The sequence below is a fragment of the Lissotriton vulgaris genome, chromosome 2_1 (assembly GCF_964263255.1).
Source record: "Lissotriton vulgaris chromosome 2_1, aLisVul1.2, whole genome shotgun sequence".
Classification (NCBI taxonomy): domain Eukaryota; kingdom Metazoa; phylum Chordata; class Amphibia; order Caudata; family Salamandridae; genus Lissotriton; species Lissotriton vulgaris.
Window position 1 is genome coordinate 1,843,919,673 of NC_141687.1, and position 23,174 is coordinate 1,843,942,846.

At 46.7% G+C, this 23,174-nt stretch overlaps 1 protein-coding gene across 2 annotated transcripts in view; it reads left to right on the top strand.

Moving 5' to 3' along the window:
• Positions 1-23,174, top strand: part of SMAD3 (SMAD family member 3) — a 448,888-nt gene that overhangs the window by 361,924 nt on the left and 63,790 nt on the right. For both annotated transcript variants that reach the window (XM_086958005.1, XM_086958007.1), the window contains exon 6: positions 19,286-19,498. In XM_086958005.1, coding sequence (XP_086814131.1) covers positions 19,286-19,498 — 213 coding nt within the window. The remainder of the gene's footprint in view (positions 1-19,285; positions 19,499-23,174) is intronic.

Consider the following 23,174-nt stretch of genomic DNA (forward strand, 5'->3'; position numbering starts at 1 on the left):
CCATTTGAGCCAATTCACAAAACTGATCTAAAATTCCTATCCTGGAAGGTGGCTCTATTGTTAGCTCTAACATCAGCCAGGAGAGTGGGAGAGATACAGGTACTTACAACGCAAACACCTTTTCTGCAATTCAGAGAGGACAGGTTAGAGCTCAGAACAAATCCGAAGTTTATTCCGAAAGTACCAACGGATTTCCACATGAATGAGCCATTGATCCTTAAAAGATTCTTTCCTCAACCATCTACAGCTGCAGAGAGGACTCTCCACACTCTGGATGCTCAGCGTTGTCTGAAATTTTATTTGCAAAGAACAAGAGCTTTCAAAAAATCGACACAATTGTTTGTGGCTTTTAGTGCCCCTAGGAAAGGGTTCCCGTTGTCAAAACGGGGAATTGCACGATGGATTTCAAACGCCATTCAATTCTGTCATCAGGCGGCGGGGAAGCCGTTGGGTGCGCGTGTTCGTGCACATTCAACAAGATCGGTGTCAACCTTTACTGCTCTGTTTTCAGGCGTCTCCATTCAGGACATCTGCAGGGCGGCTACCTGGAGGAGTACGCATACCTTTACCAGACATTACTGCCTAGACGCTCATGCGAGAGGCGATGTAGCAGTGGGACAAGCTGTACTGAGGAACCTTTTCCAGTAATGGTGAGCCTTCTTTGTCATCCCTCCTTCCTTCGTTGGTAACAGAAGCACATTTTATTGTTGTATGCTGTCTGGTATATAATTTATGAATAATTTGTCTATGCATATTTATATACAAATACTGCTCTGAGGGAAGATTATGTGTTGCCTATTTGGGAGAAGTAGGTGACAAAACAAAATGTGCTATGTTTTACTGCTCGCTATTCTGATTCAGGTATGTGAATCTATGAAAGCTCCAATACTGGAGTAAGAAAACAAGTTACTTACCTGTAACTGTAGTTCTCCAGTATTGGAAGCTTTCATAGATTCACATACGCCCACCCTCCTCCCCTGAGAGGTTCACCTCAGATTAGGCACAAAGGGTGTTATAGCACAAGTGCCTGAAAATCTGAGGGGCAGAAGGTTCTCTCAGGAGGGTTCTAGAGGGTGAGGAGCTCTGATTGGCTAAGGGAAAAATGTTGGTCTTTTTTTACATAACAAAGGTTATGGGTTGCAAAAGAGAAATTGGCCTAAGCCTCTTTTCAGTTGGCTATACTACTAAGCATTGCTTTTTTATGTACCGGAGACTCCCGTCTCGATGACTGGGAAATGATTCAGGTATGTGAATCTATGAAAGCTTCCAATACTGGAGAACTACAGTTACAGGTAAGTAACTTGTTTTCTTCTTGGACCAGTATGACCCAGAGTGATGAGTATGACTCTGGTGCCATCGGTTCATAGGCTGAACTGCATACCTTTGTTCGTATTCACTCAGGAAGTCCAGGATAAGATGTTGAATCCCATCTTGACAGGACAGGGATTCCTTTTGTTTACTAGGGTTCTTAATCAGTGCAAGGCAAAAAATCCCATACAGCAATTGCTACCAAGACACCGCTTAAATTCTCTCAGTCGCAGTAACCACTGATCAGTTTTGGAGAGAAGTGAAGGTGCAGGATTTTCATGACTTTTCCAACAGATGGGCTTCATGGGAACTGTCCCTTGCTAGATCCACGAAGAGGCCTAGCAGACCTTGGAAGGGCTAATTAGTCTGCATAATTAAAGAAGAGGAGAAGGTGCAGAATTGACTTCCTGCCCTAGTAGTGAAGTTCCACAGCTCTCCAGCGTGACTCTGGTGTTCCAATTGAACAAACAAATGAGATGTATTTCCGCTTTCGACACGGTCAACCATGGCATCCTGCTGACCAAACTAGAAGAGGTTGGGGTGTCAGGGAAGGCATTAGAATGGTTCAGTTTGTATCTTTCCGACAGGTGTCAGGCGGTTTCTCTTCCGCCATTTCAATCAAAATTCTCCAATGTCCACCATGGTGTTCCTGGGATCGGCGATTAGCCCTATTCTCTATAGAATCTATATGAGACCCTTGATTGAAATCATAAAGGCACTTGGTGTGAAGTTGGTGAACTATGCTGATGACACTCAGCTCTTCTTCTCCTTAGAGGGGAATCAGTCAATTTCTTTAGCGACTTTTCATGATTTTATGCATGATACTGCTCGGTGGCTAAGAGCCAACTCGCTTAAATTCAACTCAGATAAGACTAAGGTCCTCCACTGCCCGGTGGAGAAACTTCCTCCCCCTTTTCCTGATAATTTTTGGCCTTCAGCTGCCCCAACTTTGGTTCGAGCCAAAGCAGTACGTAATTTAGGAGTTATGCTCGATGCTAACTTACCCCAAGAAATGCATGTAAATACGGTGATGGGGAACTGTTTTTCTTTGATCAGAGCCTTGAGAAAAATCCTTCTGCTGGCGTCCAAGACGGCCAGAGCGTTGTTCATTGGAAATCTCATTCTTAGTAGGGTGGACTACTATTGGAGGCCCCAACATTTTTGGTTGAACGTCTCCAAAGAGGCCAGACCTTTGCGGCAAAACTAGCACTGGTGAGACCGCTGTGTGCATCAGGTTCTTTGGCTCTTGCAGAGCTTCACTGGTTACCAATAAGGCAGAGGATTCCGTTTAAGTCCCTCTGCTTGATTTTCAAGGCTCTGCATGGGGTTGGATCTAAACCCCTTCAGGAGACCTTTGTGTGGTATACTCCATTAAGTTGTCTCTGTTTCTCCACAGCCTGTCTGGTGAGAGCTCCGAAAATTCGCAAAGCCACGTCAGGAGGCAGGGCGTTCAGATCTGCTGCTGCCAAACTTTGGAGCAGCCTTCCTTTGGAAATTAGGCAGTTTCAAGGAAAAGGGTTAAAAATGTGGCTGTTCCCTAGAATGTGATAGTTAGGAGGGCACCTCTTTGTAACTCTTTTTTGGCATCTTCCACTGACTGATGATTCACGTACTATAGTGCCTAGATACCTGTAGGGTGATAGCCGAGCTTTATAAATATCACATACAATAAAATTAACTTCTCCAGTATTGGGGTGTCTTTCATAGATTCACATGCCTGAATCATTCCCCGTCGTCGGAGTGGGAGTCCCATGGTACATAAAAAAGCAATAATATGCCTATAGAAAAGCCAAAATCTTGGCAATAACAAACCAGGAAGTAAAGTAGCCCTAAGCTACAGTGTAAAAAACTCCCACACTCGTGACTATCCTAGTCATTTTGTATAGACCAAACTGCAGCCAATCAGGCGACAGCACCCACCAGAATGTTCTCCCCAGAGGCTCAGGCTCTCAGATTTTCTACTGCACTTCGTGTGAAGGGAGTCTCCCTGAGCTCTGCTCAGTTTATTCTTACTTTGGTTGGTTTTCTACCTTCTAAAGATGTCTACTTATAAATCCCGTTTTAGGGCTTGTGATTCTTGTGGAAAGCTAAGGCTGTTCAAGGAGGATCCTCACAAGAAATGCATATATTGTCTGTGTCCAGATCATGAGGTGAAGGAGTGTAAAATCTGCAGAACCTTTCCTCAGAAAACCCTTCAGGGACAGCGAGGGTCGTCTTCTCCTGTGGCTCCAGAAGATAAAGGACCAGGATAACCCCGTTTCTGAGGTAGGAGCATAGCCTCGGGGTCTTCTATATCCTCTAGGAAGAGGAAAGCTGAGGTTGAGTTAGCTTCTCCTTGGGCGAAGGTGTTGAAGAAAGCCCAATCCTCTCAGGATTCTGGCGTGCCTTCTACTTCAAAAAAGGCTTCTCCCCCTGTTAAATCTGGACCTAGTACGCCCTCAAGGAAAATCTGGAAAATCTACATCTTCCAAAGCAGCTTCTCATAAAATTTTACCTCAGACTGCTCCTTTGACCTCTTCAGCGTCAAATACAGCTTCACCGTCGCCATCGCTTCATGTGGCCACCTCTTAAACATCTACGGTGACTTTCTCCTCACCAAAACCAGCTATGGTGATGTCTACAGCCTCCTCACCGTCGACGTTGGTTCAGGTCCAAGTTCGACCCATCTCGTCGGCGAAGATTTATTATTTATTTATTTATTTAGAGATTTATAGAGCGCCTGGTGACCCGGAGGCATCCCCGCGCTATAAAGTCAAAAGTCAGAAACGAGCAGAAGGAAGCAAAAAGAACCTATTTAGGAAAAAGAAAGGTTTTAAGCTGCTTGCGAAAGCGCAAATGGCAGGATTCCAGCCGCAGGCCACAGGGAAGCGAATTCCAGCGTGCGGCTGCCCTTACAGAAAAGCGACGGCCTCCCGTGCGTACCTTCCTAAACTTGGGGACGGTTTCCAGTCGCTCACTATCCGAGCGCAGAGATCTCGAGGCTTTGTACGGGGTGACCAGACCCGCTAAAATCGGAGGGCCTTGCCCATTCAGAAGCTTATGGGCGATACACATAGCCTTAAAATCGATCCTCTCTCGCACAGGAAGCCAGTGGAGGGCTTTAAGCGCTGGTCTAGCAGAGGCTCGAGAAGAAAGGCCCATCAACATCCTGGCTGCCGCGTTTTGTGTTCGTTGAAGTTTGCCAAGAGTGTCTTCAGGGGCCCCTAAGTAAATCACATTGCTGTAGTCCAGTCGTGAAAGTACCAATCCTTGGACTAGGAGCTTCCTGGACAGAGGGGGGAAGCAGAGGGAGAATCTTACGGACAGAGCGTAAAAGTCCAAAACAAGTTCCTGCTGTTTTTTTTGCCTGGATTTTCATGGATAAGTCCTGTTCGAGCCAGACCCCCAGGCTCTTGATTTCTGTTTTGGGAGCGGAAACCTCACCCATAGGATCGGGCCAGACAGATGGTGGAATCGCTGTCCATTTTTTCCCCAGCAGCATAATTTCTGTCTTAGACCCATTAAGTTTGAGTGAGGAATCGCACATCCAAAGATGAATTTCCTGAAGGCAGTGTAGCAGATTATCTGAGCATTGGTCAAGATGTGAGAGAGAGACAACCAGTTGCGTGTCGTCTGCATAACTCACAATCTTGATACCAAAGGGGGCAACCACATCTTCCAGAGGGGCCATGTATGCATTAAAAAGGGTGGGACTAAGTGAGGAGCCTTGGGGCACCCCACTTAGAAGGGGAAGATGGTCAGAACGAGAGTTGCCATCCCAGACCTGGAACGTGCGGCCCGACAAGAATGACTCTATCCAGGCTAAGGCAGTGCCCCCGAGCCCCACCCTGGCCAGCCGATGGATCAGGACACGGTGATTCACCGTGCCGAAGGCTGCACTTAGGTCCAGGAGGATCACTGCCACTGATCTCCCCTGAATCCAAAATGCACCTAGCCTCCTCGATGACAGCGAGGAGGGCAGTGTCTGTGCCCTGGCCAGGGCGAAACCCCGTTTGGGAGCAACGCAGGAGTTTGTTAGATTCCAGGAACTGGGACAACTGGACATTAACCAGTTTTTCAGCGATTTTACTAATGCCAGGTAAGAGCGAGATCGGCCTATAATTGGCCAGATCGGCCGGATCCAGCTGGGGTTTCTTTATTAGGGCTTTAACTACCGCCCCCTTCCAACTAGGAGGGACGGAACCTTGTGATAGTGAGGAATTGATCAGCTCCAGGACTGAAGGAACAATCTCAGGAGCGACTTGTTTCAAAAACCTCATGGGAGCGGGGTCACAAGGAGAGCCACTTCTCATCTTGGCCAGGGTCTTATCAAGTTCATCCAATGATACAGCCCTAAAGGCATTAAGCTGTGGTCGAGGAGCCTCTGCTGAGCAAGTCTCAGGAGCCACGCTATCCCAGCAAGATAGCTGAGATGGCTGAGGAAGTGAGGTCAAAATATTGGAAATTTTAGATTCAAAGAACTTCGCGAGTTCCATACTCCTATCCGATGAAGCCAGGGCCGATGTAGGGGGCTGCGGAATCTTTAAGAGTTCTTTAACTATGAGATAGGTCTCTCTCGAGGAGTTTGTGGCATTTTTGATCCTATCATCATAGTGAGAGGCCTTGGCTAATTTCAGGGCTAGTTTGTAGGCTCTAACAGCCGTCCGATAGGAGTCTTTTTTTGTGTGAAGCCAGTCCTTCCTCCACAGACGCTCCAATTTTTTGCAATCCTTGCGGAGGGCTCTCAGTTCCGAATTGAACCAAGGGGCAGAGCCTATCTTCCCACTCTTATTTTCTCGGGTCTTTATAGGTAGAATGGAATCAAGTGAACCGATAATCCAGTTCCTGAAGTTGCTGTCAGCCAAAACAAGGTCCGCAGTAGGAGCGGGAGTCGTCAGTTCCAGTGCTCTGGACCAATCCTCAATCGAGAGCCTAGACCAGGCCCTATCCTGGGTATAAGTAACGGGCTTATGAGGTTTCCTGAAATCCCCTGGCCAGGAGAGGGAGACCAAAAAGTGGTCTGTCCAGGGGAGGGGACAAGGGGGTTTGGCCTGGATAGAACGGACATTCGTAAAAACAGGGTCCAACAAATGGCCCTGATTGTGGGTGGCCCCATTATTAACCAATTGAAGACCACAGGCGGCCAAGTCCAACCTCAAATCAGCGGCCCCCGTGTCAAGGGGATCATCAAAATGAATATTGAGGTCACCAAGAACAGTGAAATTGGATGTAGAGGGGGCCAGAGCTGAGATGGATTCTAGCAGCGAGCTGGCAAAAGGACCAAAGTGGCCCGGGGGGGGTGATACACCAAAAGGCCCATGAGAGAGGTGATAGGGGCCAATTGAATTGAAAAGTGGCAACTCTCTGAGTCCATGATTTGTGCATCGCTAATTCTGCATGTAAAATGGTCTCTGTGCAGAATAGCCAGCCCGCCCCCTCTACCAGAGGGGCGTAATTGGGACTGAATAAGAAAGCCGGAGGGAGAACCATGACCATATCCGAGTCCGAATGTGTCGTGAGCCATGTTTCTGTAAGAAACAGGATGTCTAGCTCGTGGTCAAGGAGGAGGTGATTAATTAACAGGGCATGTTTGGGAAGCGACCTACAATTCAATAATGCTAGTTTCAAGCCAGGGTATGAGACCGGTGCCTCGGTCAATTTTAAAGAATAAGGGCAACAGAGTGCACAATTTTTAAAGTGTCCGTCTGTCTCTAAGACGTAGTTGCACTGTGAGTTTTTCGCAGGTCTGAGAGTAAGTAGGTCCTTACGAGAATAGCTCACCCTGTTGGTAATGCAAACCGGCATAGAGTCCAGCCCGACGCCCATCCGGCCGTGGACGGGCGCAGACGGGCTGGGCTCTGGCGTGACTCCGGCGCGAATCCGGCGCGCCCGCTGAACGCGTCCGCTGCGCGGAGTCATGGGTGGACGTTTATGTAGGGGCGACTAGAACGCTCGCCGTAATGATGACCCACCTAATATGGCCGCCAAAACCGGATCGAGCCCCGGACCCGGTGAGCCTCAGTCCTAAAATCAACTAAGGCACCACCCAAGAAGTGGGGAACGTAAGAAATGTTGCCTCGATAGTGTGCAAATGAGCAGTGAGGGTAGGAGCGATCTAGTTAAAAATAATAGCGTCACGCTAAGATCCGTGAAACGCTATGTGCAAGGGGGGGAACGTACACAAGGGAAATACATGTTTTGCAGTAATTCAAAGTTTTAAAAAGGTAGAATAATATAAAGCGACCGCTCGACTAGCAGCCTCTCAAAGTAACGTGACTATCTCCCGACCTAGTAGCTGAGCCCTCCTTTTGTAGGGGCGACTAAAACGCTCGCCGTAATGATGACCCACCTAATATGGCTGCCAAAACCGGATCGAGCCCGGGACCCGGTGAGCCTCTATCCTAAAATCAACTAAGGCACCACCCAAGAAGTGGGGACCGTAAGAAATGTTGCCTCGATAGTGTGCAAATGAGCAGTGAGGGTAGGAGCGATCTAGTTAAAAATAATAGCGTCACGCTAAGATCCGTGAAACGCTATGTGCAAGGGGGGAACGGACACAAGGGAAATAAATGTTTTGCAGTAATTCAAAGTTTTAAAAAGGTAGAATAATATAAAGCGACCGCTCGACTAGCAGCCTCTCAAAGTAATGTGACTATGAAGATAGTACCATCTATCGTCGACGCCCCACCGTCGACGAGGATTTTGAAGGTACCGTCGACGACTACTCTGTCGTCGACTCAAGCGTCGACGAACATCATGCCGCCGACGAAGACAGCCCTACCATCTACGACATCCTCGTCGACGAAGATACCGTCGACGACATCCTTGTCGACGAAGTTACCGTCGACGAAATCATCGTTGACGACAATGTTACCGTCGACGGTTCTTGCTCCACAGTTGAATACAGGTTTTTCACTGTCAACGGTGGCACCGTTGACGCCCCCACTGTCAACCTGTACGGAAATGCAGGCATGGTCAGCCAAACCATCCACAATACCGCTGCCCTCACAGTCTACAACAGCTTCAATTTTAGAAAGGCGTGGTTCATCCTGGACAACTCTTTCTTCATTAAAATTGCCAGACAAATTACTAGATTCTGAGGAGGAAGAATCCTATGAAAATGACACTTTCCGTGCAGCCAGAAGCCCATCTGAGCTGCTTATAAAACTGCAGGATGAGGAGTAACAATTTCTTGAGCCTTCTGGTCGGGCTCCTGTGTCTGCGCCTACCACACAAATGCCGCTGGACCTGTGGCATAATCTTCAATATATGTTAAGCAATTATTATCGTTGATTTCCCCCATCAGAAACAGGTGATTCTCACTTCTCTACGCCTGTGCCAAGAACATCTACAACAACACTAAGACCTCCAAGACCAGCTTCTCCGCTGCCAACTACGGAGATACGACCTACAATACCTCCTTCGCCAGGGCCATTTCATCATACGCAGGGTGATAATACTCCGGAAGAGGAACAAGAAGAAGGCGAAGTGGACGACAAGTCAGTGTTGTCGGAGTGGGATGAGTATCAGGCACAAACTCCTTCTCCAGCTGGCCCACCTACGGCGTATTCTCCGCCGATGGACATCGCAACCTTTCACCAAATCATGGACAGGGCAACAAAGAGGTTCCTCATCACAATGGAGGCTAAGCAGGATGAGTGCTTCCTATATGATTTTAAAAATTTACTACAAAAACAAAGTTGGTCCATCCCAATAATGGATTTTATCTGGAAGGGAATGTCTGAAGGTAATGGCGATGCCAAACTCTCTACCTGCAGTTCTACCTCGGGTAGATAAGATGTATAGGGCGCCTAACACGTCACCTGCATGCCTTATTGGCCAGGCAAAAACGGATTCTGTGGTTACCCAGGCGGCTCAGAGGAGAGCCCAAAATCCATCTACGCAGGTCACTGCTCCCCCGGATAGGGAGGGAAGATGCCCCGACTCAATAGGAAAGAAGGTCTCAACTATAGCATCAACTACTGTTCGTGCCGCAAACTTCCTTGCAATACTTGGGAGATATGACAGGCAGATGTGGTCGGCAGAGGCGGATCCTCCATGGGGGCGTTTGGGCGCCGCCCCACTGCTTTTTCGCCGTGCGAGAAGGCAGAAACAAATAGTAGAGAACTACCATTTGTTTCTGCCTTCTCGAACGGAGAGAAAGCAGGAGTTCCTTCTTGAGACAGTGGGAGGGGTTACTCGAGTGCAGGGGGGAGTGGCTTTCCCCACTGTTGTCAATACTGTCTGATGGACAGCCTGAGAGGCTGTCCACACAGACAGTATTAACTGTATTAATAACATCAGGCAAGCCGCTCCCCCCTGCCCTCGAGTAACCCCTCCCACTCACCCTGTTCCCGTATGCTGCAGCATACAGAGAAATGACGTGGTGTTGGGGCAGCCGGCCGAACGAATCACAGCGCTGTGCTGTGGTAGAGGGGAGGGAGGCTGCCTGGCTTCCTGCGTGACGAGTAGAACAGGAGGGCGGGAGTCGGGACGTGTGGAGTTGGAACTAACTTGAAGGCGCCAGCGGGAAGGTAAGGTAAGTTACCTTACCTTCCTTTGTTTTATTATTTTACTTAAAATTATCCCGTTTCCCCCCCATCCCTCCCATCCCTCCCCTCAGCAGTGCGACAACACAATTTCAACCCCCCCCCCACCCCCCTCCCCCCCACCCGTATTGCCGGCCGCGACTGTGTGGTAAAATTGCTCACATTTATTGAAAGTGTCTCCTCCCGTAGGTCTCTCTCTGCCGGTAAAGAGCTTGTGACATTTTACTGTGGGGAAAGTGAAAGCTCTAGAGCGGCACATAGATGTCTCGTTTGATCACTTCTTTACATTTGCAGGGCTTTAATTTATGCCAAGGATGCTTGGAAGACAGTGCCAATACTTAATTCCCGAGGCTGTGTTTTCACACGCCATCATAGAGGAATGGGCTAGCGAGGGATTGGCGTTGCTGTGCTTTCAGCGCCTTAGCGGGGACGTGTCTGGTCTGCTCTTCTGAGCAGGGCTATGAGAGGGTGTCACAATGGCAAAATAATTCCCTCGGATCCTAGGTGCGCACATTGCCAAGGAAAAAGTTCAGACCTATTGTGGAGAATCAAGGTCCTTGTTCACAGTAAGACCGTGTCTGTGTACGGAGTGTGAATTGCTGTGTTTAAGGCTTCAAGTTTTCCGTGTTTTTGTTGCTGCGATTTACATATAAATATATACAGAAAACAATGTGTGCCATGCTGGGATTTATTTTTGAAAAAGGAAAAATACAGCTGCCTAATTTTGTATTGAGTGTCGCGTCGTGCTGTCAAGCATGACTGGCAAACCATTATCGTGATTATAGTCCCAGTCTTGTTCGTGCCTGGCGCCCAGGTCTTTATAGATCACGGATATACATTTGCAACTCTAGGCTTTATTTCGAGGTTATTTTTAGTCTGTTTAATGTCTGTCCCACCAGGCATCAGGAGAAGGGTCATGTGAAGTAGTGCGAGGTGCACCCTTGATGCGTTCATGCTTGCTGGCTGCTCTTGCTCGCCACAGTGCGCCGTCCACCACTTTTACGCCCCGCCACTTTCAAATGTCACCAGCCGCCACTGGTGGTCGGACATATCGCCGTACATTGAAAAGCTTTCAGAGCCTGATAGATCTGAAGCCAAGAAGATTTTACAAGAGGGAGGATGTGTTTCATCTGAAATTATTGACGCTGCAGTGGACGTGGCAGCCACAGGTTTCAGACAGCTGGCGGTGCAGCTGTTCTGAGAAGACAGGGATGGTTAAAATCTACATCTTTTCGCCTGGAGGTCCAGTCTAAGATCATGGACATGGCCTATGATGGAGAGTTCCTTTTTGGACAACATGTGGATGAGGCTTTACAAGCTATAAAGAAAGACACAGAGACTGCACGATCACTAGGATCTCTAAAATTTCGTAAGTCTTCCTTTCGTGGAGCAAGAGGAAGAGGCAATTTCTCTAACAGAGGAGGTTATTCATAACAGCGTTCCTACAACAACTCGCAGGGTAACCAAAGATACCAACCATACCGACAACAAACGTATGGTCAAAAGAGAAACAATTACTCTCAGTCAAGAGGAAAAACCTCTTATCGAGGGATTGACAACAACAAGAGCAAGTGAGACACGCATCTTGCCACCACTTTTACCCAACCTGAAGCAAATTGGAGGAAGAATATCCCTATACTACTCAAATTGGTCCAAGATTACCACGGACATATGGGTCCTGGACATGGTATCCAGGGGTCACATTCTGGAATTCGTCAAAGCCCCTCCAAATTCTCCCCCAAAAGGACCACCACCAGCTCATCTCAAGGAGCTGTTCTCCCAGATATATTCTATGATTCGAAAAGGAGCAATCGAGAGGGTACCTCAACATCAAAGAGGAAAAGGATTTTATTCGAGATTTTTCCTGATTCGCAAGAAGTCGGGGGAATGGCGTCCCATCCTCGACCTGCGTGCTCTCAACAAATACCTCAAGAAATTGTCCTTCAGAATGTTAACGCTTCAAGAAATCCTCCAGTTTCTTTCAGAAGGGGATCACATGCCAACACTCGACCTTCAGGACGCATACTTACATGTGCCCATTTTTCCCAGACATCGGAAGCTCTTGCGATTCAGAGTGGCTGGCAGGGACTTTCAGTTCAAAGTCCTCCCCTTTGGACTATGGTCAGCCCCCAGAGTTTTTACAAAGATGCTAGCCCCAGTGGCAGCCCACCTGCGATTGGAAGGAATTCAGTTTTATCCTTATTTGGACGACTGCCTTATCAAGGCCAGTTCTTGCCTCACAGCACGTTCAGAAATGTCTGTCGCTACTTCAGAGCCTAGGTTTCTCGGTGAATTTCGAAAAGTCTCATCTGACTCCATCACAGAGAAAGTCTTTCTTGGGAGCGACGCTGGACACAAAACTCGCCCAAGTCTTCATATCAAGGGAAAAGGCAGTTGAAGATTCACAAGATGGCTTCTGCATTACTAACAAGAAAGTGCGTTTCTGTTCGCAAGTTCAAGTCTTTCTTAGGGATGATCTCGTCCTGTATTCCTCTCACCCCCAACTGCCGCCTAAGGATGAGACCCTTACAAGAGGAACTCAGTGTTCAGTGGGTACAGGTAGCAGGATCATTCGAAGACGTGATCAACATAACCCCTCGGATGAGGAACTCTTTCAATGGTGGATGCAAAAGTGCAACCTGCAGGCGGTATGTGCATTCCTAACAGAAGTGCCCAGATTCATCGTGACCACAGATGCTTCTCTGGAGGGCTGGGGCGCCCACCTTCAAGGAATGACAATCAGTGGCAAATGGAACATACAGCAGAAAAAATGGCACATAAACCTCTTTGAGTTACGAACCATTTTTCTCGCCCTGAAATCCTTTCAAGCTATTTTAGAGGGTTCTACAGTTCTAATTCGAACAGACAACACAACTAGCATGCATTACCTGAACAACCGGGAGGCACAAGGTCGGCCCGATTATCTCATCAGGCACAGGAGATTTGGAATTGGACCCTGGATCACCACATCAATCTGTCAGCGGTCCATGTTCCAGGGGTTGCCAATGTACTAGCAGACTCCCTCAGCAGGTCTGCTGCGTGCAATCACGAATGGGAGCTACATCAACCAACCCTGGATCAAATATTCTAAGAGTGGGGTAATCCCAACCTGGATTTTTTTGTGACGTATCAGAACCGGAAATGCACACGCTTTGCAAGCTGGATTCCTCTCAAGAACTCCTGCAGGAATGCCCTTTCAATGAACTGGTGTCGGATATTTGAGTACGCTTTTCCGCCGATTCCTTTAATCCCCAAGGTCATCAGGAAGATGAGGAGACAACCATGTCGCCTAATCCTGATTGCTCCAAGGTCGCCCCGACAATATTGGTTCACCGAGCTTCTCCTCCATTCGGACTGCAGGCCGATACAGCTGCCTCAAATACTGAATCTCCTGACAATTCAAAAGGGCCAAGTGTACCATCCAGACCCAGTTTCTTTGAAATTATCAGCTTGGCTCCTCAACACAATGAATTTGCCCACTTGAACATTCCTCAGGATTGTCAAGAAGTTCTCGCTAATGCTAGAGCACCATCAACGATTAAGACTTACAAACTCAATGGAAGCGTTTCTGTGCCTGGTGTCAAGCTGTTGATCTGCATCCCATTCATGCTAGACCAGAACACATTTTGCCTTTCTTTCTGCATTTGGCTAGATAGGGTTTGGCACATTCAACCTTAAAGGTATTTCTTGCAGCCATTTCCAGATTCCGTCAGGACGGATCGAACTCTCTGTTTTCTTCAAGAATAATCCAGCAATTTTTTGAAGGTCTTTTTCGTATGTTTCCACCAATTCGACGGCCACCTCCATCTTGGCATTTGAATGTGGTGCTAGCCCAACTCATGCGTCACCCCTTTGAACCTATCCATAAGATTGATCTCCAGTTTCTTACTTGGAAGGTCTGTTTGCTATTGGCTTTAACATCAGCTAGAAGGGTAAGTGACATTCAAGCATTCACTTCAAAACCGCCTTTCTTGCAATTTACCTCAGATTCTGTAGTGCTACGTACTAATCCAAGGTACATGCCCTAAGTTCCATCGGATTTTCACCTAAATGAGCCAGTGATCCTCAAGACATTTTTTCCAAATCACAATCACCGGCTGAAAGAGCTTTACACTCTTAAGACATCAGGAGATGTCTCAGGTTCTATCTTCAAAGGACAGCAACTGTTCGCAAGACAGACCACCTGTTTGTGGCATATGGAAGACTGCGACAAGGCTGCGCGGTATCCAAGCAGACTATAGCCAGATGGGTCTCGTCAGCAATTGGGCTATGTCATCAACAGGCAGGAAGACCCTTGCAGTCCTTACCAAGAGCGCATTCTACAAGGGCGGTTTCCTCTTCCACCGCTCTTTTCGCTGGTGTGCCCCTTCTGCAAATCTGAAGGGCTGCAACGTGGTCCAGCAGGCTCACTTTTACAAGACGCTACTGTCTGAACTCAGCAAGTGATGCAGATGCTTCGGTGGGAAGAGCAGTTCTACGCAATCTTTTCAAATAAGGTGAGCCTCTGTTCTCTCTCCTTCTCTATGCTCTTGTTTAGACGCTTCTAACGTGTTATTGGTTATTACCTTGCATGCATATCTGCTGTATACTGTAAGCGTCTTACGAGCATGTTGTTTTCTCTTGTACTGCTATCTACTCTGATTCAGGCATGTGAATCTATGAAAGACACCCCAATACCTGAGAAGAACAATAGTTACTTACCTGTAATCTGTTGTTCTCCAGTACTGGAGTACCACAGATTACAGGTAAGTAACTATTGTTCTTCTCTTGCATACTCTCCCCATTGTGCAAACTGGTCATGGAGCTCTAAAAATATGCCCTGACCGTTACTTTCTATTGTTTTGGCCACATATAATTTTGAGGCCAGGCACAGTTAGAAAGTGGGCTAACTTTATAAAGAAGACCAACTGAGTGGCTGGCGAGTATGGGGAGAGATGATCCCCAGTCCACTGCTGCGAAATGTAATTCCTTCAGTGAATCTATTCACATCCTTCAGTGAATCTATTCCCTTCATTCAAGAGAACACCACGTTTCACTTCTACTCATTCTCTAGAGGACATGGAAGCCTGTCTCTGGAAGATGGGTTCCTGATAAGCTGGGTTCAGATGACACAAATAAAAATCAGAACAGCAGGAAACGGGTAAGTTCACTTTTAAGCTCTTTTGACGATTCTTGTGTATTTAGAAATACGGTTGCTCAGACTCAAGGGCAAACAGAGTACCTTCTTTATAGCTTTTAATTATTTCTGTGCCTTTCTACACAGGTCAGTGGTATTGTACAATGCAGACTACTCCATACAAACAGCGGAATGACTTCCAATCTAACCTCAGAAGCAACACAAAAAAAGGTGTTGAGGGATAACCTCTACAACTTTTTTTTTTTTTAACTCTTTATTCGTGACTGTATCAGTTATTACATTTTACACTTATTCATATCATCGTTCAGCAGTCTTTTCACATTTTCTCCCTTTAACTTCCGGCTAATATACATGTAACTTTCCCTCCTTATATAGCAATTCAGTCTATCTCAGAGTTATTATAACAAGAATTACATTGCAGTTTATGATAGTATCGCCTCTAAACAAACTCCATACCACCCAACCCCCTCCCACCCCCTGTGTCTCCTCGCTTCTCCATCAGTGAGGCACTGTAAACCTTGGCCTGACAACCGTATTCTGTCCAGTATTGCATTTTTGAGTGGCTGTCTAACCTGTACTTCCGGCGGTTATATACCCACTTTGTTTTCCTCCCTCGTCCTATCTTGTATTACTGGTCATGGGAGATCCTCTTCCTCTATCTCTACCAGCATCCGCTCCCAGTCCTGTGCAATCGGATGCTTCCGGAGCCCTCTCTCCTCCTCTCTACGCAGGACCATACTTTCTGCCCTGCCCCATTTTAGCGAATCAGACCGCCATACCTCTACACTCGGGGTCTGGCTGATTTCCACCTCATAGTTATGACTCTAGTTGCTAGTAAGAGTGCTAAGCCTAAGAATTTCAGCTGCGCTTTGTGGGTCTTGGTCCTTTTCCTCTGCCCTATCAGGGAAGGCAGTGCTCCCTCCGGGATCTGCAGAGTTGTGATAGTGTGCAGTGTATGCCGGACTGTCCCCCAATATCTTCGTATCCTCGGGCATGCCCACAGCATATGAAGAAGGTCGGCCTCATCCCCCTGACATCGGGGACATCTATGGGAGGAGGCAGGGAACATTCTATGGAGTCTCTGTGGGGTGAGATATGCTCTATGTAGTATCATAGCCTGAATGAATTTGAATTTGACGTTTCTGGACACCCTCCTATGATGTTCCAGGACAATCTTCCAGGCTCCATCCGTCATAGCCTCTCCCGTGTCTAGTGTCCAGGTGTCCCTGAGCGTGTTAAGAGACAGAGCAGCGTGTTCCCTAATGCCCACATAGAGCCATTTAACTAAGTGTCCCCCTGTCCCCATATAATGGAGAAGATGCACTAGTTCATGTTGTGCCGGTTTGCTACGCTGCGGGCCCATGTACGGCGCACATAATGTGTCACTGTGGCATGCAGGAAGTACAGTCTCATTGGGGCTCCCGTTGACTGCGCAAAGGAGGCGTGGTCCAGTAGAGTGTCGTCTCCAAACAGGTCTCCCACTCTATCCACTCCCGCCACCGCCCAGGGCTGTAACCTGCGTTGTTTCAGGCGTCCTTGCGATGTTGGGATCCCTAACAGGAGAATGTTATCTGCATAGGGTGTGGTCCCTGCTGTATATGCCAATGCCTTCCTCCAGCATATTAAGGCAGTATGCAGCAGGGGATGGCAGTCTTGAGGGATCCTGGCTCTGGGTAACAGAAGGGAATGTAATTCTTCCCGTGCTAGTTGGTCCTTAGTGAAATCAATCTCATGTAAATTCTTACCCGCCACCCATCGTGATAGCCATTGCAGTTGGCTTGCGTAGTAGTAACTTCATAGGTCTGGTACACCTAGGCCGCCCTGTCTAGTGCTCAGTTGCAGTTTCTTGAGGCTTATTCACCGTCTCCCTGGGTCCCATATGAGAGTGATTAGGATCGTGTTCAGTGTGGTGAATATGTGCTGTGGGAGCAGGACCGGTAGGTTTCCAAAGTAGTACAGTATGCGGGGATCATGACCATTTTTGAAACTGCTATCCGACCCATGACAGATAGTGGCAGGGACGTCCAAAAGTTTACACTACCTCGGAGGCCATTAATGGCCCTCCTCAGGTTACCCTCAATCTGATCTTCCTGTCGTCTATATACGTTGATGCCCAGGTATTTAAATGTAGACAGCTCTATGTGAATCCGACAGTCGCCAAATTGTACGTGAGGGGGTCGTTGCCCTTCGCGGAAATAATAACCTAGGGATTTCGTCGGGTTAATGGCCAGGCCAGATACGGTCTCAAAGTGGGCAAATATAGTTGCCAGGGATGAGTGGTTCCCGTTCAGATCCCATAGTTACACTAAAATATCGTCGGCGTATATTGATATCAAATTATGTGTTCCCCCTATGGAGATACCCACCTCGCCCGCTCTGGTCCGGAGTGCTATTGCTAGGGGCTCGAGTGTCAGTACAAACAGTAGAGGCGATAGTGGGCAGCCTTGCCGAGTTCCTCTGTAAATGTCATAACTGTTGGATATATACCTGCCTGTGCGCGCTCTAGCCGTCGGATTCGTGTATAATAGACGGATTCATTTGATTAGGGAGTCCAGGAAGCCAAAATGTTGTATGACCTCGAACATAAAATCCCACGTCAGGGAGTCGAACGCCTGTCGGAGATCCAGGGCAATGCAACCGGCCTGGGGAAGGTCCGCTGGCGTGGCTGACATAAGGGCGTGGAGCCTCCTCGTATTCTGGGAAGTGCTCCTCTCCGGGAGGAAACCACATTGGTCTGGGTGTATTAGAGCAGGGAGACGGGACTGTAGGCGCAGCGCGATAGCTTTGCTAAGTATTTTATACTCTGTAGAGAGCATTGAGAGGGGCCTGTAGTTACTCAAGTCAAGGGTATCCCTGCCGGGTTTAGGTATGGAGATCACTGAGGCCTGCATCGTCGTGGCAGGCAGGTGACCCACTTCGTAAGCTGTCTTATACATTTTCTCTAAAATGGGTACTAGCGTTGCAGAGTAGGTCTGGTAAAATTCTACAGGCAGGCCGTCCATGCCGGGGGTCTTGCCCTGGTTAAGGGAGCCAATAGCTATTTTAATTTCTTGCTGCGTAATGGGTCCGTCCATCTCTGTCTGTACCTCTCGGGTCAGGGTTGGGATCAGGAGGTCTCTCAGAAATTCCATCCTTTCATCCCCACCGCCCCCTGGGGGAGGGGCGTATAGCCTTTCCAGGTGAACCCTAAATGCAGTGTTAATATCAGATTGCGTGGTCACCTCTCTGCCCTCCCCGTCTCTAACTTTCGTAATCACTGGGGCTTCAGGGTTGTCTCGGACTAGGCGAGCTAGTAAGGCCCCAGATCTGTCCGCCTCCGCCTGCTGGCGTCTCAGATAGTCCTTGTGATCAATGACTCTCAGTGTCTCTAGTAGTTCTGCGTGTTCTATGTTGCACACCTGTAAGTCTCCCTTGCGTCCGGGGTCCACTCCTGAAGCCGTCTCTAGATCTTTCAGGCGGTCTTCGATCATAACCTCTACAACCTTTACATCTATTCTGACCATGGATGCTATGAGAAAGCCACACTGATGCCTGCTCTCCTCATTGAGGTTTAGTTAAGTTATATATTCTGAACCCAGACTAGTATATCGTGGAGATAATCCTACCTCCCTTTAAAGCCATTCTTCCCAGATTGTCTGCCATCCTATACATTCCCCACATAAATAATCTGTCATAGTTACTTCAGGGGATTACATAGATATTCAAAACTTTTATTGTTAAATGATTTTCTTGAAGAAAACGATATGGGGTTGTTTACTGTCGATACCTTCTATTTCTGAAAAGAGAAAAGCTTTCCTGTACTAATAGATCTGCTGGGGCGGACAGTAGAACCAATTCAAAATGTTGACTTTGTTGCAGATTTTGGGAGCAATTCATACGAAAGTGGCTAGACAATGTTAATAAACCAGTATGATACCTGCTATCATCTTCCAGCAGAGGGGCGCCTGCTAAACTGTATGAGGCACAGGTCCACATACGCAGCTCAAAGTATTACATAAAGTCTTACTTCTATTCTGGGACAAAACCATAGACCTTTACAAAGTGAAAAGCTCTGCTTTGACCGGCAATTGGCAAAAATATAGGTACGGTAAGTATTTGCGATTAGCTTGTCTATAAGAAAGTGACTTTAGCTTTAAGGATGAAGCCTATATTCAAGGTTAATATACATATCTGAACATGGTATCATATCTTTTAAAATGTAAGGGTAGGCATGTTCCTGCTGTTGGTGGAATTACATTTCTCTGTGATTAAACTGCTTTCTGTAACTTCCGTCTGCCCCAGAAGGTTTCTTAATTCTTCAAATTATTTTCAGATCTGCAGCCAGTAACATACTGCGAGCCTGCTTTTTGGTGCTCTATCTCCTATTATGAACTAAATGTACGAGTGGGGGAGACTTTCCATGCTTCGCAGCCCTCTATGACTGTCGATGGATTCACTGATCCTTCAAATTCAGAGCGTTTTTGCCTCGGCTTACTCTCCAACGTCAATCGCAATGCGGCTGTTGAACTCACAAGACGGCATATCGGTAATTCAGATTCCCAAAAATTTTATACTGCATTATTGATGCCATTTTTGAGAGAGCTTGCTCTTGAATGTTATTTGCATCTTCCTGACTTGGCCTCAAACAAGCAAAACCTGTGACTGCCAAGCATTTGTTAGTGTTTCTAGCTGACAAAACTATAATAAAGTGATTCTACGTTTGGATGATGCCACTGTAATACATGGGATTCTGCAATCTCTGTAAAAATGTACATCTCTAATTTCTTTATAATACATGTGATTCTGTAATCCCTGTATAAACACCAGTTTCTAATTTCTTTATGATCAGCGACTTGCGATGCACCCAGACACTGATTATAAAGAAAAGACATCATAACTCAACTATTATAAGGTATTGCAGCCCAGTTCTAAAATCATAATGCCTGCTCCCAGAGCCAGCAGACAAGGTTGAAAGGCAGGTCGCGGAGCATAATTGAAGCAGCTGTTTGAAGCAACACAACTGAACAATGCTTCTCTTTCTTCTGCTCTGTTTTTCTAGCTTACATTGAGAACATGTTTATTTTTTGCATACCTTAGTTAGAGAAAAGCTGGAATCTTTCTGCATATTTCTACACTTGGCCCTTTTCAGTCTCACACGGGTGGGGCTGCAAAGGCTATTAAACAAACTACACAGCTATACCACCATGAATACCTTAGAGGTTAATTTAAAGAAAACCCAAGTGGTTATCATTGGTAGAAAACGTAACCTCGGCGGAGGATGGCTGTATAACAACATGAGCCTTTCAACAGGAAATGCATATAAATATTTAGGGGTCAACTTTGACTCCAGGGGTAACTTTGCCAAACAGCGCAATGAAATTTCAGTAAAAGCCATGAACCTTCAAGTGAACCTCTCTAAGCTTTCAAAAAATCTGTCTGGCCCAAGTCTATCACTACTATTGGAAGTTATGAGAGCAAAAATCGGGCCGACTCTGTCGTTTGGCATTAAGATTTTTAGGGGAAAATTAAATACCAATTTAAACCAACATATGACCAAAATTTATTTTAAAAAAGTCCTCCACATGCCTAAAACCGCCTCTGCCGCACAGATCAGACTAGAATTGGGCTTATTAAACTATGAAATTTCTAACATTGGCACGTATCTAAATCTGTGCCACAATTTAGACAAGCAGACACAGGCTCACTGGAGTCATTAGTTTGGTTAGATATCTCCCAGAAAAACCCAGGTGGCTCTTACGGCCGTTTTCTTAAGGATTCCATCCAGCAAATGTCTGCCGGCGACCTATGGGACCTCAATCCCTGCAAGACAGTATTTAAAACCAGCATTAAGAAACGTACCCGAATGAGGTCCCTAATTATTGATAAAGCTCATTTCGCTAAACGCAGACATGCAAGGGCAATAATGAATTCTTACGGGCGGATATTTCCCGCTTTCTATCTGTCCTACACTTACCCCTTGTACTTAAAACTTAGCTTCATGGCTGTCAGACTGGGTGACTGGCAATTTCTAAAAGATTTGCCCTCTTGGCGTCGTACGTCAGAGGATTTATTGTGCAGAGGGTGTGGCAAGACGGCTGAAACCTTGGAGCATGTAGTATGTCTTTGCCCCGCTCTTATGTCACAGCTCAGACGTAAACTGAAAACTGACTGGAATAGGCTGGGAATTCGGACTTGTAGATAGGCAATTATCGCAGCTCTGACTCCTGAAAATACAGCTTTAAATATAGGTCTTACAATTTTTATACGTCATGCATACCGTAATTTCACTTAGTAACCGGAAGGGCCCGCCAATGCCTTTTTCTTTTAAGAAACAGTCTATACTAAATCGCACTTAATTTTATGCTGCCAAAACTGTTTTCATCTGACTGCACCTTATCATAAACTGCTGCTATTTGTCGAACACTAGATTGTATCCACTAGCTCAACATTGCTAATTGCTAGTACCACAAACCTCTTGTGTTTTAACACCATATTGACATTGCTGTTTTGCACATTGTTTTTTAATCACTCATATGCTATTGAAGCCCCCTAATGTAATTTGGAAGTTTTTATCTAATCACTGTTTTTATGGCGTGTTTCCTTTTTCCTTTTTAATAATGTGTTTTGCTGTTGGTATTTCCGAGGTGCTCTTTTAAGGATATTTTATATCCAAATAAAGATATTATTATTACATTCCAAGCCACTGCACAAATTACTATTGCTGGGAATAAATTACTATTGCTGGGAATTTATTGATTCGCTCTTAGCCCATGCCCTTACCCACTGTAGCCGATTAAACGCTGCGTGGATACTCTTATCTGCCTCGTTTTCCTGGCGACCGCCATCTTGGATAGGGAATCGGGGCGAGCGGTCTAGTGCTCGGCCCCTCACGCTTCCTTAGGCATAAAAACGCTGCTAAAAGCACTCGTTTCCCTGATTTAGAGCGTGCGAGTGTCTGTCCTGAGGCGGAAGCCGGGACTGGTGTGTTGATGTAAATATATAATTTACCGTCGTAATTTCTATGCAGGTAAGTACTTAATCAATAATAACTCAATCAGAAAGAAAGAAAACAGAGTCCGTGGTGTTAGAGTTCTTAGGCGTTTTATTCCTTAAAAAGGAATGGTCTAGACCAGGATATCATATTCTTCCCACCACAGGGGTGGAAGAAAGGATAGAGAGAGCGCGCTACATTTTATTGACAGTACATAGCTTATATACTTAATTCATGACATGGAAAACAGTACAGTAGGCGTAACAGCTGAGAGAAGACAAGATAACAGTAGCCACGTGTTACTAGTACGTAATCAGAAGGCGTGGACTAGGCGTGTGCTGGAAAACGTCACAGATAGGTGTCACAAAAGGGGTGGCACTAAACAGAAATGTTGCAATGTCAGCAGAAATCGGAAGCTTGGATGCGCGCGCAGCTGCATGACGTGTGATGGACGTGAAACTGGAGGGTGCAGGGGGCTTGACATTTGCACTGACGGAAAGAGACAGAAGTCTGGCATGTCAGATCAACTTGTGCTTCTATCATATCTGATATCTGGTGTTTAGGAACTGAGCTATCTGGGCAGAAAGGTCTCTAGGGCAGAAGCTATTCTATACTGACTATGAGTGCGTGTATAAGCGCCTGAGTGTCTGTATGAGAAGCGTGGGGGCATGGGCCTTCCATGGGAGCATGGCAACAGAAGCTATGAATTACTTGCACGGAGACAGGTCGGCCCTTTGGCCCTGTAGCTGAGGGGGTATGTTTACTGAAGCTAGCAGGCAGGAATGTATTTTCGAGGAGCGGAACAGATAACTCGAAGGTTATAGTCAATCTTGGCAGGCAGCAGGCTGAGCTGAACGCGCTGGAAGTAAGGCAGAGTTCACGGGAACGGGGGCAGCCTGGGCAGCCTGGTCTGAGGCTCCCAGAGTCAGAAGGGAGAAAAGGCTCGATGGCAGATATTCTGGGCCTACTTTGCCAGAGCTGAAAAACATGTAGAATACACTGCAAAAAGACGTTGGCATAGTATACTTAGGAACGGGCTATCCAACCCATTCAGGGTGGGTCTGAAAGAGGACATGTTGACGTTGGACGCAAATGTATTTGCGTCTTCATAGCTGGTTCAGGAGGGAAGTTACATGCACTTTAACTCGTACATGGAGACGGTGGGGTACACGCTAGGGAACACACAGCAACTTGACCCGATGACCTTACAGGCTCCACCTCTATCTGCCAA